Source organism: Anser anser, assembly GCF_964211835.1.
Source record: "Anser anser genome assembly, chromosome: 12".
NCBI classification, from domain to species: Eukaryota; Metazoa; Chordata; class Aves; order Anseriformes; family Anatidae; genus Anser; species Anser anser.
In genome coordinates, this window is record NC_139733.1 from 20,463,919 (window position 1) to 20,482,206 (window position 18,288).

At 41.4% G+C, this 18,288-nt stretch overlaps 1 protein-coding gene and 1 long non-coding RNA gene across 4 annotated transcripts in view; one reads left to right on the forward strand and one right to left on the reverse strand.

Annotated features, from left to right (window-relative positions):
* Positions 1–444: 444 nt before the first annotated feature.
* Positions 445–17,898, forward strand: LOC310880136. Its single transcript, XR_014571480.1, has 11 exons — positions 445–628; positions 2,028–2,234; positions 4,693–4,794; positions 5,858–5,979; positions 6,703–7,939; positions 8,367–8,423; positions 10,827–11,480; positions 12,671–13,604; positions 14,638–14,770; positions 17,474–17,592; positions 17,762–17,898. It is a non-coding gene; the product is annotated as an uncharacterized lncRNA (long non-coding RNA).
* CNTN3 (contactin 3) overlaps positions 9,404–18,288 on the reverse strand; it is a 100,312-nt gene continuing 91,427 nt past the window's right edge. For all 3 annotated transcript variants that reach the window (XM_083795493.1, XM_083795494.1, XM_083795495.1), the window contains exons 16-21: positions 17,700–17,934; positions 17,437–17,552; positions 16,579–16,765; positions 13,990–14,102; positions 12,030–12,198; positions 9,404–11,462 (exon numbers count right to left, since the gene is read on the reverse strand). In XM_083795493.1, the coding sequence (XP_083651619.1) occupies positions 11,362–11,462; positions 12,030–12,198; positions 13,990–14,102; positions 16,579–16,765; positions 17,437–17,552; positions 17,700–17,934 (921 nt within the window). In that variant the 3' untranslated portion in view covers positions 9,404–11,361. The remainder of the gene's footprint in view (positions 11,463–12,029; positions 12,199–13,989; positions 14,103–16,578; positions 16,766–17,436; positions 17,553–17,699; positions 17,935–18,288) is intronic.

Consider the following 18,288-nt stretch of genomic DNA (forward strand, 5'->3'; position numbering starts at 1 on the left):
CTGCCCTGTTGGGGTCCTTCCCTACCGGCTCCCCCGTGCACTGCAGGTGACTCCAGAGATCTTGGCTTCTGCTGCTTTACTGCTGTTTAATTGCCTATCTATATCGGCAGTATAATTAGGCAGAAGCCCTACCAATTTAATCACAAACCCTCAACAAACCAACAGTCATTCAAGTCCTGTACATATTGACAGGCAAAAGCAAACCCTCACCTCTTCTCCGTTCTGCATACATATCATTTTCCTGCCAGCTCCTTCAGCGCTAGAAATTCAATAACCGAGACCAGCGTTTGTGTCAGTAAATCCAGTGTGTGGTCTGCCCCGTGCCTGAAACTCAGACATGCTGCCACGCCGGTGGTTCTCGTTTGGAAGCTGACAAGGGTCAGAGTTTCATTCTTTATCTCCCTTTCCATCTGCTCCAGGCCGCCGAAGGAAGGAAGCGGCGTACTGGGGAGTTCAGTGGTGTTGAAGACAACCCTGACCATTTCCGAGCACCTCGTGGGAGGCCGAGGAGGAGCGGGAAGCAGAGCTGAGCATCACTGCCCTGCAGCCCTGCCTGGCTGCTGCCAGCATTACCCCTGCCTGCCCTCCAGCTGCACGACGCAAAGCCCATGCAGAACTTCCATGGCAGGTAGGCAACTTTCAGCCCGGTCTAAAGTAAATCTGATTCCTGAAGGTGAAGAAGGTTAAAATTAAGTTTAAATGTCTTGAATTTCCTGTGGGACTGGGTTTTGTGGAAAGGACGGTGGGGCTCGCTCAGCTGCTTACCTCTCATACTACAGTTAAGTGGCTGGAAAGATTCAGCTGTCAGTGCGCTGACAAGTGCCAAGAAGCTCTTGCTAAGGGCAGCGATATCAGAGCATCGTGTCCCATTCAGCATCCCCTTGTACTGGGGCTGCTGTCACTGGGAGCAGGGTCGGATGTGGGGCTCTGCTCCCCGAGGCAGGTCTGGCACCCGGCCCGCGGCTCCTCCCAGGGAGGGCTGCGCTGGGCTGCTCGGGGTAAGTGCGAAAGCTCTGAACACATACGACCTTTAAATTCAGGCTGAAATGGAAAGATCTGGTGCTACATAAAAATCCGGGCTTGCTTTCATGTGTCTGAGCATTTGGGGAATAGATGTAGCTTAAAATGCAAATGCAGTGCCTTCTGCAGTGTCTCTGCTTTTCAAGATCTCTCTTTTCACGCTGTTGCTGCTCCCTGCCCTGCTGTTCATATGAAAAGAGCCTCTCCGAGGAAAAGTTTCCCACAGATAGAAATCCAACTGATATGGTTAAAAAAATGAAGCTAGTATTTTAATTTCTGAAATGTGTCATGTCCATCCAAAACTTGGCATTCAGCATCTTCTCAGGTGTTTAGAAAACAGCCAGCCAGTCTTCTGTGTATGCACTTTATGCATCGCTCCTCATCCATGTAAGGGAGTGGATCTGAAGTTGGGAGCCGGGGTCCTGCCCTGCCGTAGGTGTGCAGAGCAAAGGTTTCCCTCCACCGGCAGTGATGCTCTGGGGCCTTCTGGTGTGTTCTTCTGTGCAGCTCTTTTCTCTGCCTATGAGTTGCTGTGCTCATGCAACTTAGGTGTCCCGTGCATATAAACAGATGTCCAAATGTTTTTATTTATATCGCTAATGGAAAATGCCTGAAAAGCCCGGGTACAGGAGCTGTCTGGTGAGTCTGTTCCCGGAGGTTACACGTGCTCATGTGACACACCACCAGTGTTCACTACTGCCATAATGTTTGCTTGGCACTTCAAATATCTCCCTTGGGCTACCTGGACATCAACATCTGTCTTTAAAGCAGCGTGTGATGTGTTATTGATGGGTGAAATACAGGAAAGGTTTGACATTTCTCTAATACCTTGCGTTTTTATTCTCTTATAATTTCACGTCTTTCCATTCTGTGCTGCTACCGTGTAATTCAACATTTTAAGTGTATTGTTCCTAACAGTGTCTGCTTATATTTTTTAAGCCTGTCTGCTTATTTTGACAACAAGAGGCATCATAAATTATGTAAGCAATTTCTCTCCTTACAAGCAGGTCCCAGCCCTGTGCTGCCCAGATAAGAGCAGCGAGACAGAAGCCACTTTAGTAACTGCAGGACTCGTGCGACTGCACTTCAGCTGCTCTGTAACCAGAGAATAGAGAAGACAGCACTTTGGAAATGAATTGAAACTGCATAGAATAGGAGGAAAAAATCAGATCCGAGGCCTGCTGAGGTCTGAGGCTCCTTCAAGAACCGAGGAGGTGAGGTTTGTGGCAATTAGGTCGTGAAGTTTTGATTGTGGCTGTGCCACGGGCTGTGTGTAACAGAGCCTGGGTAGCACAACCTGGGTCTAGATATTGGGGTATCTTCATATCTAGAAGTTGGGCTTTCATCCCAGACGTGGAGGGCTCTGATACACAGGGCTTAAAGAAAATCAGAAATATGGGCCAGGGGAGGGAACTGAACCTGTCCAACACTTTCTAGTGCATCCTCCAGCTAAGTAGGAAAGTGTCCACATGTAGCAGCATCTCGGTTCTTACCTGAACTCAGAAAACCCCACAAATTCTGGTATTTTCTGGAAGGAAAGACAGTGAGGGCCTTTAGGAAGACCCCTGGGTTCTGCACCTTGAGTGGGCTGAAATATTTCTCTGTAATATTTTTATTTTTTTATTTTTTTTGTGTGTGTTGGGAATCTATGTCCCAGCCCTCGTCTCAGCACATGGGCTTTTTTTAGGTTCAACTGCGAGGCTCCTAGGGCATGGGTCAGCCAGTGTGAGGGATCTGTTCCTGACCCTTCAGTCACCTTTTCATGGAAACAGTCATTATGGCCTAATTGATAATCTGGAGGACTGGGAGCAGTTATCTGTGACAGATGGCCTCTGCTGGGCAACCTCTGGCTCTGAGTTCCAAAATATGACACAAGTCTCATCTTTTCAAGAAAGCTTTTACCAGATGGGTCTAAATTAAAGCATGGCCTTTCCCATTGCTTTATAGAGGACAGCTAATTAACCACGGAATGGATAGCTCTGCTCCTGCTGAGGGCAGGCAGAAGTGGGTGTTTGATATCGAAGCGTTTATGGGTTTGGTTCCAGTACATCTGTAAGGAGAGATGATGAAGCCATTAGACTAAACGTCGATGTGTGTATTGAGCTGTCCATTATTCTGAATGTACCAGAGCTGGCCCAAAAGAGGACGTTTCTTGGAATGTCGTGAAAAAAGTTTCTTTTCCCTCATTTTTGTTATAGTTCTGCAATGACCAACCCTACATCAACTTGTATTTTTGTAATCAGTTCTATTAGTAGACTACTGCCGAAATTTGTGGTCACAGCTGAGGAGCACAGGGAGCACAGAAGAGGAGGCTGAAATAAAGCTCTCTTCTTGCTTTCCAAGTGCTGCCTTCATCCGTTTGTTTCTGGCAGTCATTCCCCACTCAACAGGCAGGTTTGTCGTCTGACATGTGAACCTCCAGCTTGTTTAGCAGGGCTCCACTCAATCCTGGGTTTGCTGCTCCGAGGAAGAGTTATCCCCAGGCTCCGGCAGGATGCTTTATTCTCTTTTCCTCTTGTGCATGAAAATGGCTCCAAGAGATTCTTCTCCTTCAGGCAGGAAATCCTGAAAACGCTGGAACTTTTCAATTAGATGCGTTGCAAACTGTGCTGATTGCCAGCCTTGTCTTTCTTCTCTTACATTAGCTATAAAAAGCTTTTGCTCATCCCCTCCCCAATCAAATTGAAAATGGTCTATTTTTATACGCTTCTCATAAGCATGTCTATATGGTAGATGTGAAGTTTGAGCTTATCTTCTGTTATGTAAATACTTCTATGCTTCTAGTATAAAGTTGTTTTTCCCTTTGATCCAGTTTTCTTGGAGACTGTTTAACCTTCAGGAGTCAAAAGAGATTCGTGGAGATTTTCCTGAGGAAAATTGGAGAAAAGAAAGCAAACCTAACATTATCTGTGTAACAGCTTGTTTAGAAATGAACGGCTAACTAAAGGATGAGGTTGCCTTGAGGTGTCTTTTTAAGCAAATTTTTGCTTAAAATAGCTTGGGACCAGATGTAAAAATAGCAATTGGCACGTTCACGTAGCATCGCAAGCTGGAAGTGGTGCTGGAGTCCTGCTTCTGTGCCAGTGAGCAGGAACGGTACAAATCGCGTATGTGGGGTTTATGCACATAGGTCGTGTCTGGGTGTTTGCATGGATGTTTATCAGGCCATCTGCTGCTGTCTCTTTGAAGGAAGAGGGCGCATATTTTCAGAGACAAGCAGATGACAATGTTGATAAAGTCGTGGATGTGAAGGCAAGAAGGAACCTCTGTGAGCTGCTGCGAGCGTCTGCCCAAAGCCTTCCCGTCCCACTGGCGTGGGCGATGCTCCCAGGCTGGCAGATCCTGGGAGCTCAGTAACAGCCCCCGGGACGTGCGGGTGCTGTCCTCGTGAGTGACAGGAGGAGCCATGGTGGTCTTTTCTTGTCTGAGGGGGGTGTTCGTGGGGATCCTGTGAAAAACTTCTGATAAATCTTTTAGAAACACAATCACAAGTGAAACTTGGCTGAGATTTGTTCTTCCTTGGCCCTTCCCTTGTTTAGAAGGACGGATCAGACAAATCTTCTGAAACTGGGATAAGGGTTTCATTAGTCTTGGATCTGGCCCCCAGCACTGGATACTATGGTTGCTTGAAAATAAGTAATTAAATATTATTTTATTTTTCATGTTTCCGAGGCAACACAAAACCCCAAAACACTGGTTTTCAGTACATGAGCTGAAGCTTCTGGCTGCTGCAGAAGAGTTTTCCTCTATGTTTCTCATGAAACTGCCATAAAGGTATGAAAGCCATATTTTCTGTCTTTGTAGTCAATTTACATCCTGTATCCAAAAACTAATGACAATCAGATGCAGCTGGTGAAATAATCTGCTCTTGCTGCAGAGCTCATTCAATCAGCTGAGAGCTCTGGTGCTCACATAGATAATGAGTGTTGTGACAAGTGTAACTCTGACTGCCTGTTTGGTGGCAACGTTGGAAACTGTGACAAAAATTAAATTATTTGTCTGCTTTAACCGTGGCCCTTCTTGGATTGCTAATGAGAGAGATCCTTGCTAAACATATGTCCTTTTTGATAGACTCCTTTTCACATCCTCAGCTGGGAAAATGATTTATTGTTTGTATCATAAAGGGCATGAAAGAGAGGATTTTCCCTTATTTTCTGTGCCTTGTTTCTTTTTATGTCTCGAGCTGATGTAACAGGCCATTGCTCGTGTGCCAGCATAAAAGGGAAAGATCCCCTAAAATGAAATCACTGGGGAGAGCAGTGCTGCTGAACACCTTTCCTGCTACGTGGCCCTAAACCATCATCCCGCTCTCGGTGTTCCCACTAAATGAGCAGGCACGGGGAGCACACGGAGATGCTCTGGTCTCAGGGGAGCATTCACAGCGCTTTCCTTGGGGATGGCAAAAATGAATCTGTGCTTCTACCAAGGGCTGCAGAGCAGCTGGTGCAGAGTGCCTAAAAATAAGTCCCTGTGCATGCCCTGAAATGCCTGTCGCACCTCACAGACAGGCACCGCTTTGTAATGGTTTGGTCACTGGTTCTTGGTCAAACTGTTGACTGAGGGAATGCAACCCCCTGCCTCCAGCCAGCAGTCTGCATCCTCAGTTGGCACCGGAGGCTCTGCCTCCCTCCTCTTGGTCCTGCGAGCAGTGCGGGGCCAAGAGGCAGCCAGCAGTGAGCCGGGCTCTCTCAAAGGGGGCTCCTTCCTGACGGACAGTTCTGGGATGTTCCCCTGTCACAGGAGTCGCTTTGACTTTAAATTGTCATTGGCTGAATTAATGAACATCTTGAGGTTGCATAGGCTCCTAATGGGATGCTTTTGATTCTTCCTTTTTCAGCATTTGCAATGCCTTGACGTTCTGCCATCTGAGGGGGAATTAATCGCCGGGATGGCATGAAGAGCACAGCACAGAAAGCAAGCATGGTCCAGACCTCAAGGGACTAATTATGTTCTTAAAGGGTAAGAAAGTAGTCTTAGGTACATTGGCAAGAAAGTGTCTTAGTGATGCTACATAATGCTCATATGCCCAGAGTTACTGGTGTATCTCCAGGACTTGTCTGTTAAAAAAAAAGAAAGAGACTTTCAAAGATACTTGACCTAAAAAAGATCAGCAGGGAACTCAAGAGAAGACATTTAGTACCAAAATTTAATTACCAAATGAGTTCATGAAGTTTTCTTGACCCTTGGAGATGGGAAAGAAACAAAGGACAGATGCACATGAAGGCCTCACGCATCTCTGGAACGCTCTCATGTGCAAACTGAAAAGCCTCAAAACAGAGAGTTAAAAACCAAAAGGGGAGTGTGGTTGGAGTTATAACGAGCGCCATGGCAGATGCTGTGGCATGGCGATGAATGAGAGCATGTATCTGGTAGCTAAAGCTGGTGGAGAGGACCTGTAAGAGAAAGAGGTTAAGAGGAAAGGTGGTGTTTGCATCTGTTCCTAGGAACAGCAGAGAGCTGGGGAGGGAACTGCTCGGCGCACCTAGCGTAGGGCAGGACAGAGGCAGAGGCAGCACAGCCCCCACCAGAGCAAGGAAAACACGACACGAGAGTCAAAACCGATGGCTGCCTGGGGTTATCTTAGACTCCAGGTGTCTGTGTTTATGGAAAGTGACCGTACACACAGACGTACCTGTGTGCTGCGAGGGTATCTCCTAGCGGTATCTATTTCTCCTGAGGCAGGACACTACCTGCCTGCCGTGCAGGTCATGCCTGCTGTGCTGGCTGTGCCTTGGAAGCAGCGTGCTGCCCACACAACTCCCCGCTGGGCTGGCAGGATGGCGGCTGCCCAGGAGACCAGAGGGTGACCTGAGAGGACGCCAAGGCCCTGTTTGCATCTCCTCGTCCTGCAGCCAGTGCCCTGACGGCGTGGTAGTGACCGGTTCTGCTGACGGTAACGAGACTTCCCCCACCAAACGCCTCAGCTGGCTTTGGAAGCACCTCCACGCTGAGGGTGAGACACTAACAGCACCTCTGGGGGAGGTACAGCTCCCATAGGGGATGGGGGCAGGCTCAGGGCTCAGCTGGGTGCAGGCAGCTTCCCTTCTCTGCCGGCTGAGGCTGCTGAAAAAGGTTTAAGGTTGGAAGAAGACAATTGCCCGTTCCTTCTTTTAGGCTGTACATCCTGCTTCCCAGTGAAACCCAAGCTGCGTGCGTGCCAGGAAGGCAAATATGAGAGGTCTTCACACAAAAGCTCTTTTCTAAGAGGTTAAAACTGATAGCTAGAGATATAGCAAGTGTCATACTGTCTTTTTTTTCCTCCCCCCATTTTGTAGCGTGTACTATACATGCATCAGATTTAAAGAAAAGTAGTGTCGCTTTTTATCAAACAGGCTTGATAAAAGAACAATAATGTACACTCAGTTATATCTCTGCTAAACATATCCTTTTTTATTGCTTTCCAGTAGTTCAAAGCATTAGCATAAAACAATCAAGGAGGTTGTTTTTCCTAAGAGAGAGAGTGGCTGTTTACAAACTCTTTTTATTTTCACAATATTCCATTGTTATTTATTTCAGACAGAAAGCTGTCAGATTAATGCATTCCCTCATGCAGGACAGCTTGCTTTATTGCCTGTTATTAAGATATAACATATATAACCTGACAGGCACTGCCCACGTCTGCAATCCACCGGTGAAAGGCAAATTAAGTAGAAAATGGAGATCTCCAATATTTCTTAGGGCTAAAGTGATATTAGTTTTTAACTCATTTTGTATTCAGAAGGGATTCTGCCTTTTTACAACATATCTGATGGAGTAAACTGTCCAAAGAAAAAGGCTTTTTTAATTCTTAGAGAAATTCGTATTTCAGTCACAGGAGACATCAGTTCCCCTCGTATAAATGTGTGCCAAGAAAAAAGGAAAAAAAAAGTTGGATGGTACAAGGAACTGTTTAGAAAGCAAGTCTTGGGGGAATAGTAGGGTGAGTAACTTTAAACCCATGCCTAAAACAATCCCCCAAACCCCTCACGTGCCAGACCTCCACATCCCAAACTGCAGGGCTCACACCACCTCCAGAAAGGGCTTCCAGCTGGGGGTGGTTCCAGCCTGCCTCGCGTGCACGTATGGGGCTGGTGGCGCTCCTGCAGTGACGCTGAGCGTGCTGTGGTGATGGCGCTGCGGGTGCTCAGCACCCTTGCAGCATCCCCACATCCCTGCTTCCAAACGTAGGTGTCGCAGGAACCCAGGGGAAGGCCAGGCTTGTCCTTCCAAGGGCAGCCTCCTCCTCTCAGCCCCTTCTCCCCCTCTGCCTCATGCCAGCTTTTGGCTTTGCTGTTTGTTAGTTTTGAGCGTTATTAAGCAGCTTGGAGGAATACAGCTACATTTTTCTTTTTTCTTTTTTTTTTCAGGACTGAATTCCTAAACTTGTTTAGCGACAGAAACTGCTCCGGAAAAGCCTGCAAAAGGTAAGCAGGCTTTGGGAACTCACAGTATCCTTTGATGACTCTTCATGTTTTCCTCCAATACTTTCCTAGTAGTAACGTATTTTTTTTCCAACTCTCCCCGGAGTATTAAGTCAGTCTTATCATAGCAAATAAACATTAACTGAACTGGAATGAGCTTAGGAACAAACAGAGGTCAGTTTATAGGAAGACTAATCTAAATATGGGGTGAAATAGGGAGCAAGGCACATGTCCAGCTACAGTCGTCTGATAAAGAACCTGTTTTATTCAAGGAAAAGGGCTTTAGTCTTGCCTCTTGCACGTATACTTAGAAACACATTGGGATTATTATTAGCCCTTACTGCAGCATTTGGATCAGCTCCCCGTTATGTAGGCTAGGTTGAAGCCATGTATTCCATGCTCTGAAAACTTAAAATATGGTTTCTGTTCTGCCCATGTTTCCACGGAGCAGGTTTTAGTGCTAGAAAGTCACCAGCTTTATGGGAAACTGCAGTACGTGAGGAATAGGCAATTTGCAGGGGAAAACAGGCCATGGAATTTAATGATAAATAGTGATATACAACATAAATTACTAAAAAGAACCAACTCTTCTTTAATATAATTACATTTTATTTCATCTCAGAGAAGAGGAAACAGCCTAATTGGATAGATGGGAAAGCAAGCCAGGGAAGGCGAGGCGGCTTTTTGTCTGCCGTGCTGCAAACCTATGGGCAGAGGGAGCTCAGCACCTGGAGCTGGACCTCGCGTCCCTGCCTCTGGGCATGACTCCTCCAGGGAGAGATGGGGACATAGGCCTGGGTATAGGTTAGGATTTTAGTTTTATGGCAGCAGAGCTACCGCAAGGGAAACCACTCCTGTCCTGCCAGGAAGGGCCAGTTAGCAGGAATACGAAGAGTGCAGGCTGAGGACTTTAGTTGTGGTAAATCCCCACGTGTATGAATACATAATACGGACAGGCAGTAATACTTAGAAATAGCCTTGTATCCCTCAATGTAATAAATATTTTATTAGAATAATAGAAAAAATGCATACAGATAACCATAGGATACACACACGACTGGAAGTTTAAGGATAAATTTCAAACTTTTCAATATGAAACAAAGTACTTGGTACATATCTCATGGAGATATATAACTAGAAATTAAATAATACAACGTAATAGCATGAAAATGGCAACACAGGAACGTGAACTAGAATTTTGTGAAACAAGAATAGAAAGATTCACCCTTTGTTGCATGAAACATAACTATATACTTACTAGTAACATCTCCTTGCCATTTTTCCCCCCTCCCCCCATTTGCAAGTGTCTGAAAACATCATTGGTTAGCCACATTGAAAAGCAACTAGCCATTTATCACCACGTATGTACAGTATATACAGCTCTTGCTTACCTCAACAGTTAGCACATAGTTTCATATGGACGTGATACTAATAATGTAATTTGCTATTTGAGTGCATATCAAGGTATTTCTACAGTGCTATCATGGGTTCATTAATCCTGGTTCTCTCTCTTTATATTTCTGTGTGTTGTAATAATACTGTGAGATTAAAAATGAAGCTCTTTAAAAGGATATGCTTTATGTCACGTGAACACTTGCTCTACCATGGATGTGGGGTAGCTCTTTAAAAGGTGTCTAGAAGGCTGACTTGGTCTAAATTCACAACTGTGAAAGTCCAATGTACCGGGTTTAATGTATCTTTAATATATTGCTATGAAAGAAAGCATAGATTTCTCTGTAATATCAAGCTTGAAGTGTCTTTGTGTATTTTTTTGTATTATAAACTATACTATTGCCATAAACTTACTGGAATTACATGATAGTAATGGGTGCATTACAGTGCCAGACCAAGTGAAATACTTTGAACTGGTTAAAGAGCAGCTGGAAGGAGAGTTGTGAATGTAACAGCAAACACTGAACTAAGGATGAGTTCACGTTGCAGTGTGGTAGACAAAAGAGCAAGATAATTTTGGGCTGCATATTGGGAAGCACCACATCACAAGGTAGGGAGGTGGTAATAGTCCCTTTTGGTAAGGCCATGGTGCAACTGCATTTCAGTAATGCTTAGAAATGGGCACTTCTGTTAGCAAAACACAATGACAGGCGTTCAGAGAAGGGCAATTAGAACAATCCTGAAGGTGGGAGAACTTGGTTATGAATAAAGAACCTGGTTACAAAATGTAAGGGAGAGATGTAAGGAAATTACCTTAGAAGTCTATTGATTGAGAGGAGAGTCAGGTGCTTGAAGGGTACATAAACGTGCACTGTGATAAAACAGAGAGCCTTCTTTGAAACATGGCTGTGAGATAATTTCTTATGAGTAGTAGTGGAAGCCCTGCCTCTTGGACACCCCAACATGGACTGTGCAAAACTAACATTCATACTGTGACTTTTCTCTACCTTTTAGCTTTGATTTCGTGCTAGATTTAGAATAACTTGTGTAAAGGGCAGCAAGCAAACGGATCCAAATCTCCTGGATTACGACACTGTCTTAAGAACTGCCGGTTGGTTGATGTTTTCTATTCTGATTGAAGGTATGTCTCTGATCTCATCTTTCATATGTATAATGGTGTTATCATAACAATACAGAACACACTCAAAACAATTCATTGTCATTGCAAAAATGGAATTTCTCATAGAGCTAAGCTCTTCGTTGTAGCTGATCACAGTGCCATTGCTTTCACCCTCTCTTTTACATTGTATCTGAAGTATGTAATATGTAAACTCCTTTGGTTCAAGTATTAAGGCATTTTAGATTCCTTTTTAAAGGATTTGCTAAACTTTACGTGATATTTTTACTTCAACCTACAGTGAAATATAAAGAATTTAAAAACACGTCAGAAGAAAAACATGCATTAACCACTGCATTTTTTTAAAAAAAGCACTTTTCTGTAGTAACTGATTCCTTTTTTTTTTTTTCCCCAGCAGATGAAAATGCATCATCACAACACTGAATTAAGAGTCAAGTAAAATATTGTCGGTAAGAAGCTGGATAGACTGAATGTATTCAAGACTGGTGGACCAGAACCTCTTGCATCCATACCTGTGACAAATGAAAAAGGTAAGGATTAAATGAAAGCATGAGTATCTGCTGTGTGAAATTATTACTCTTATTAGATTCTAAACAAAAAATACTTTAAATTTATATTTTTGATAAGCAATGAAAATTTAGAAAAATATTTTAAGCTATAAAAATGCATTGCAAGATGCTGAAACTATATGAATAGTCTTTACTTTCCAGATAATTATAAAAAAAGAGAAATTTTTTTTTTTAAAGTGTTTTTTAATACCAATTTGCATGGTAATTTACCAATTCAATAGAATGAAGTTTGTCATGCATAAGGGCATGAAGATTGTTAATTGCTTTTCTTTTTATTACCTTATTATCATACAACATACAGGCTTTAATTTTTTTCTCCTATCAATACGGACTCAATTCCTATAAAGATAAGCTGTGACAACTGCTTAGTGTCAGCTGCAAATTTAGTAATGCTTTGCTACTCTAAGGCAGAGGCAGTCTCTTTGTACTGTGGCTGGTATAAAGCAGGTTCTGATATTTGTTGAGGACAAAAGCACGTGACAAAACAAAAGTGATTCATCTTCAACATACTTGCTAGTCTGGGAATCAGGATCTGATCGCTGCTAGTGCCATCTCCACCATCAGTTGTTGCTTTTACTTCTATAATGTAATCGTCATTAAGCTGGAGCAGAATTTCAGCTGTTGTCTTGTCTGTGTTCAGAACGTTCATATTGGTCTGACTGCTTGTCCTGTACAAAACCTGCAACAAAAGCAAACACCACCTTTTGCAGAGCTGTAGTGGGTTGTTTCTTCCAGTAGGACCTGCCATGCAATTTTTATTAATGAGTCTTGAAAACAAGGATTTAGGTCTTTAAAAAAGATCTAATTTTTGGCAAATATTACAGAGCAGTTTTGCATTCAGTATCTAGAGAAGTAGTGAAAGAAGGTAACATGAAACAATGTCTTTTATTCCAACTTTAATCTAAAATGGCACAATGTATAATGATAATGAATAATATATTCTGTTGAGTATCTTAATAATGTATTGTTCTATAAATTACTCCACCATTTGGAATCAGTCATTATCTAGATCAACTACTTAAGCCAACACAAAGTATGAGCAAGGAGATAAGTCAGAATGTGAAAATTACAGACCATGTTGGAAGACGTTCTGCAAGCACTGATTAATTATTGCCAAGAAACTTAACTTCATACAATGTGCTATGTCTCAGACAACAGGAGCTACATCTAAAGGTCAAGTCCTCTCTGCTCAAGTATGATCAGACGAGGGATTTAAGAGCAACAACAGCCTCTCTGCTGGTCCGTATGCCTGATGAGCCCAAAGAACCCCTAGTGCCGTTGGCCCGCCTAAGGACAAGGATGTGATCCAGCGGAGTTATATTCCAAAGAATATATGTATCCAGCACATTTCCCTGGCAGAGCTTCGCAAAATTGACAATCAGGTAAGCCTGGGAGTTTCTCACTGCAGTGAAAAACTCAAGAAGAGCAATCCAAACTCTCCCAAAATAATGGCAGTAGTAGTGGACAGCAAAAAAATGCAAAGCCATGGTATTATATTATATACATGATGACCTGCCACCAAACCTAGTATTCATCTAAATTACAGCAGTTTCTCAGAACCTTCCCAGCTCTGTGCTACATACTGCCACCCTTGGGACATGCTCCCTAATGTCGTGCTTTGCTGAGAAAAGCTCTGAGGGACACAACCATATGGCTGGCTTGCACAACGCCTGCGCTACGGCTGCTCTTGTGCTTTCAAGGTCATTTGTTGGATGTTCTCTGCTTGACAAACCAGCTTTCTGGTAACTGCAGAGCCCTTGCTTTGGGGGATAAAAATGACACCCCTAAATGCTTTACTTGGGTAAAATTAACCAGCATTATCAAAATTCAGCTTATTGTTACATACTTAGCAATGCTTTCAATGGGGAGACCTGAAAGTGCTTTGGGAGACAGAGGATGCAGTTTGCAACTTAGTTCAGCTACCTTCTGTGCTAGCTAAAGCTAGGTAAGCTTTAAACATGTATTTCTTGCCAATAAAACTGAGAACACTGAATAGTCAGATCTTCAAATAAATCTTTTATACAGGTATGTATCATGTGGGATACAGCTCTACACTGATCATCAAGAACATCCTCAGCAATTCTCGTAAGTATACTTAAGATACATGTCATATTTAAATACTCGTAGATTTATGCACTGATCAGCTTTGGAATAAATGTGGTGATATAGTTTCTGTAAAGACAAGGAGCATGTCTCACTGTAGGTAAGAAGAAAAAGGTTTAATAATATGAGAAGTACATCAGTTTGATATGTGGTACTAATAATTCTAGTTGGTCAGCAATAGAAAGCATTAATGTACCATTAATGGTAAAAGGCCTATGGTTTGTGAGACAACGTTAGAATATGATTAAAATCTAGAAAAAGGAGACAGTATTGAAATATCCATCTTTTAAACCTACTGCCTTGCAAACAGACAAGATAAAGAAGCGTGGATTGCTTTCAGATACTCTGTTGGTGGTTTTTTGCGTACCTTATACCCAGTCACCTCAGACTCGTTCTCCATGGCTCTTACTTCTTCCCAGTTGAGGATTACTCTGGAGTCAGTAACATTCCACACGATATTTCCTGGCGGTTGACTGGGTGCTTTAAATACATAATAAAAGCATGACTTTAATTTAATTGGCATTAGTGATTTATTCTACAGTAGGAAATAATAGCTCAGGTAATTGGCTGTCATTACATGTCGGATGTAAAAGCAACTCAAATACAGCCTCGTCATTTGTACACTTTATGGTTCAGAGACTAAATTGAAAAAGCAGAAGGAATGAGAAACAGAATGGCACATAAATGTTATTTCTGAAGTTGTATTATCTGTTGATGGTCTTTCATTAAATATTGTCAAACAAAAGCATGTGTCTTAAGACACGTGTGATCAATTAGAACATACTCTAATGAGACCAATGATGATAACAGACAATATCCATTTTTAGTATGTTTTCAAGAATAAGCAAATACTTCACAATAAATTGTTAGGCAAATTTAGTCTTAGTGAATATACTAACCTATATACTATGCTGATTTCCTTTAACATGTTTGTAATGTATAAATATGTGACAGCTTTTTTTTTTTTTTTGTTAACTTGAGACATGATTTTGAAATGCAGTCTGTACCATTTCAGTAATTCCAGTTGGAACAATAGTGGGCCAAGCAACTTCTTGTTTTTGTTGATCATTAACAACCCAGGAGTAGCATGGTTTTGGCTGTACACTTCAATACATCTTGAAACTGCCAAGCTGTCATGAAAGGTGAAGGTAAGTACAAACCTCTTCAGATGCCTCAAGTTGACTTCCCAGAAAATGGGTCATGCAGTGAACCACTCAACTATTAAAATCTTTTCTAAATGTGTTAAGGAAAACAATTTACTGTTGCTGTCACCTAGTGGAGGCAACTGCTGCTTAGGTGGACTGCTCTAAGCTTTGATGCTAAAGACATCCAGTATTAAAAACTAACAGTGGTTTTAAATAGTTTTACAAGCACGCGCTCATGCTTGTGTTTTTAGTTCTTCCCTTCATTTTTAAACTCTTTTGCACAGATAGCTCCATTAGCCATCAGATAAAAAACCCACCTGATTATCCAGTTTAGCACTACATGGACACAAAACGTACGACCAAAACTTACAAGAATTAAAGTCAAACAATTGTTCAAAGATTATTTTTTTTTCCCTGCAGAATTTGCCTCATTCTAAATACTAAATAGGATTCAATCTGATGCACTAATAGCCAATTTGTGTAAATTTAAGAGGAAATTGTTTTACTCCTGAGATTTGAGTACTATAGCATTTATAAATAGTTTACACACTCAGATATTAATGCTGGATTTGAGAAGAAATGAGTCACACTCTTAAATCCAAAACTAAATATTAATGTCATCTGAAAAAAAGAAGAGTAATTATATATAAAAACTGTAATCCTCTACCACTTGACTTGACTTATATGAGTGATTCAAAAGGCTCCAATTCGCTTCACCTACCCAAATCTCCAATAATCTTTGGTGTTCAGAACAGAACTTAATTTGTAATAATACCAAACTATTATTGTAACTATTGTAATTACACATCCAGTACTAAGTATGAAAATAGTGACATGGATTTCCGTAACACTCCTCAGATGCTTAAAGTTAGTCACCCACACTAATATTTCTCTTAATTACAGCTGATGGGCAGAACATTATGTTGCAATGGCAGAAGATTTTGTTGTATTGTAAGACCTAAATATTAAATAATTGTAACATCTTACCTTATAAACTCAGGCAGATCTTCCAGTTAATCTCAGTTGTTTTTGTCATTGGTGATAGACAATGACACTTATTTCTACATCTAAAATTATTATTATGAATGTATTATTTCATAATATTGATGATACAACTACTTTCAGTAGAAAGACATTAGTAAGTATACCAGGGAATTTGACCTTTCATACAGATTTAATTGTACATTCTTGTGAATCTGGAAGAAATACGTCAAGGTTGATGACCCTGATTTTGAGTTGTATTACAATGCAAGAGCATACCAAACATATTTCATTTGTAGAAAAATTATTGCAGACTTTGACAATCTGTTCTCCAGCTTCATTTCTCCTTTTTAATAGGAAAGTGGCCTCTTGTGTAACTTCTTAAAGGGGAAACAATGGATGTGAATGGTTGTTTTGCATTAATTGTACGAGGATCATTACGCTGCATAAGTCATGCCCTAGAGAATTTATAAATATGTTATAAAACCCTGAAAAATTCAACAAGTCACTGTTTATTCTTCCCACTTTTTTTTTTTTTTTATTAAATTCTTCCAGCCACTAGAAGAATATAAAGGTTTTATACAAAAAAGGGATGCGTCTTATTTCAGCTCTACTGGCATAGCTGAGTTTTACTTACTATTGTGCTAAAGTAGCAGAGGTTAGAAAACAGAAGATCTAAGCTTGACTTACTTGTGTAACTCTTCTGGTCTGTATGAAAATGTAGGTCATTTATGCGTACCGTGATTCCCACTAATGTGTCTATTTTTCATTTGCCTGCAAATGCTAACATCCCATTATGCCTCTCCCCATCATACATTTGATACACTTACGTGTCTTTTTTGTGGTAGCATTCACTGTGGCACTAAAGGGACCCGCTCCAGCACTGTTATAAGCACGGACAGCTGTGTAGTATGCCAAGTTGCTCTTCAAACCTGTTATTCTTATTGATGTCTCATTCCCTGCAGCTTTCACTCTGTTTGAAGATTCTTCTTTTCCGCCATTATTCCAGTATCTAACCTAGTAGATATAAAACAAAACTACTTAATACGTTGAATGGAATGGAGCGTTTACCCACAGTATTGCATTTGACTCCTTTAGGTGCATTTTTTTTTCTCAGCTGAAAAAGGTAGAAAAACTTAAGTTTCAAAAATATGTGAACTACGTAAACAAAATTCTTCTTATCCATCTGCCTTTCACGCTTGCTGCTCCTCTGACTGTAGAAAAAAAGAAACTGAAATATTAAATGTTGCTTGAATTAAAAAATGACAACCAGAGGAAAATCATTACTTCATCTAGAAATAAACAAACTAAACTCAAAAAAATGTATCTTACAAAATAGTTTCTACGAAAATAAATGCAATTCTCAAAAAATATGTCAGTTTGAAAATACTGTTAAACACATGACTCATCATAGAAAGCAAAACAATTTCATTCCACATTCATTTTCTAAGATGCTTAGAAGAAAACATCCTTTTTCTGGGTGAAGGTGGGGGCAGAGAGACAGCAAGACAGGTGGTAATCTTCTGTAAATTAGGCATTACTAGAGTCTAATACTCTAAACAAGTAGCTGTTTGCTTTGATTTTCAATTGCTTTTATGAAAAAAAAACTTTTTTTTTTTAACAGAATCTTGATTTCTCAATAGTGATTGGGCTGAACTCAGGACTTAATGTATTTTAAATGAATTTACCTCATAACCCAGTAGCCTTCCACTACTCATCTTCCAGGGAATGGCTGTCCAGGAGACTTCGATGGCTGAGGAGGACAGGCTAGTCGCTGATACGCCAGAAGGGGCTACAGTAGGCTCTGTAATGGGAAATCAAAACACGAGAGATCAGCAACATTGGTAATGGTGCAAATATGTTTATATTCCAGTTAATCTTAGTTGTATCAATTGTTGCTATGTTCTCTGATGAAACATAGCTTGTTAAATAGCTGGAGAGAACCACATACCTTCTTCAGCTGAAAAAACTGTGGTTACTGAACTAAATGGCCCTTCTCCTTTGTTATTATAGACTCCAACTTTGACTTCATACGGTGAAAAGGGCAAGATGCTTTCGTTCCTAAAGACGTATCTGGGTGTGTCAGGAGAGGTGACTACTGTCTGTATCCATGTTGTGGTGCCAAAGGGACGGAAAGCGACAACATATCCAAATCCTTCTCCATTTTGTAACTCCTCAGGGATGGGCTGTGAGAAAAGAAAACAGTGACAGAAGTCTGGTCTGTGACATTACATACAGCGCTGGAAAAGCTTTGCAGGAGGAAAGCGCCACCATGCTAACGCACAAGGTTGTAAACAGGTTCTGGTACTACATCTGGGATCATTCCATCAACAAATTGACTCCGGTACGGTAGAGTGAAATGCTTTCTTTTGAACCTATTTTAAGGCTTGCCCTTCAAGAGAAGTTCATAGTTCTCAGGTATACTCCTTGTTTTCCACTAAGTGCTTAGTTTTAAGGCACCATTCAGTAAACACTTGTTTTCAATTTCTAGTCAAAATTCATAGTTCAAAAATATTAATTGCTTAGTCAATTGTCGGAGA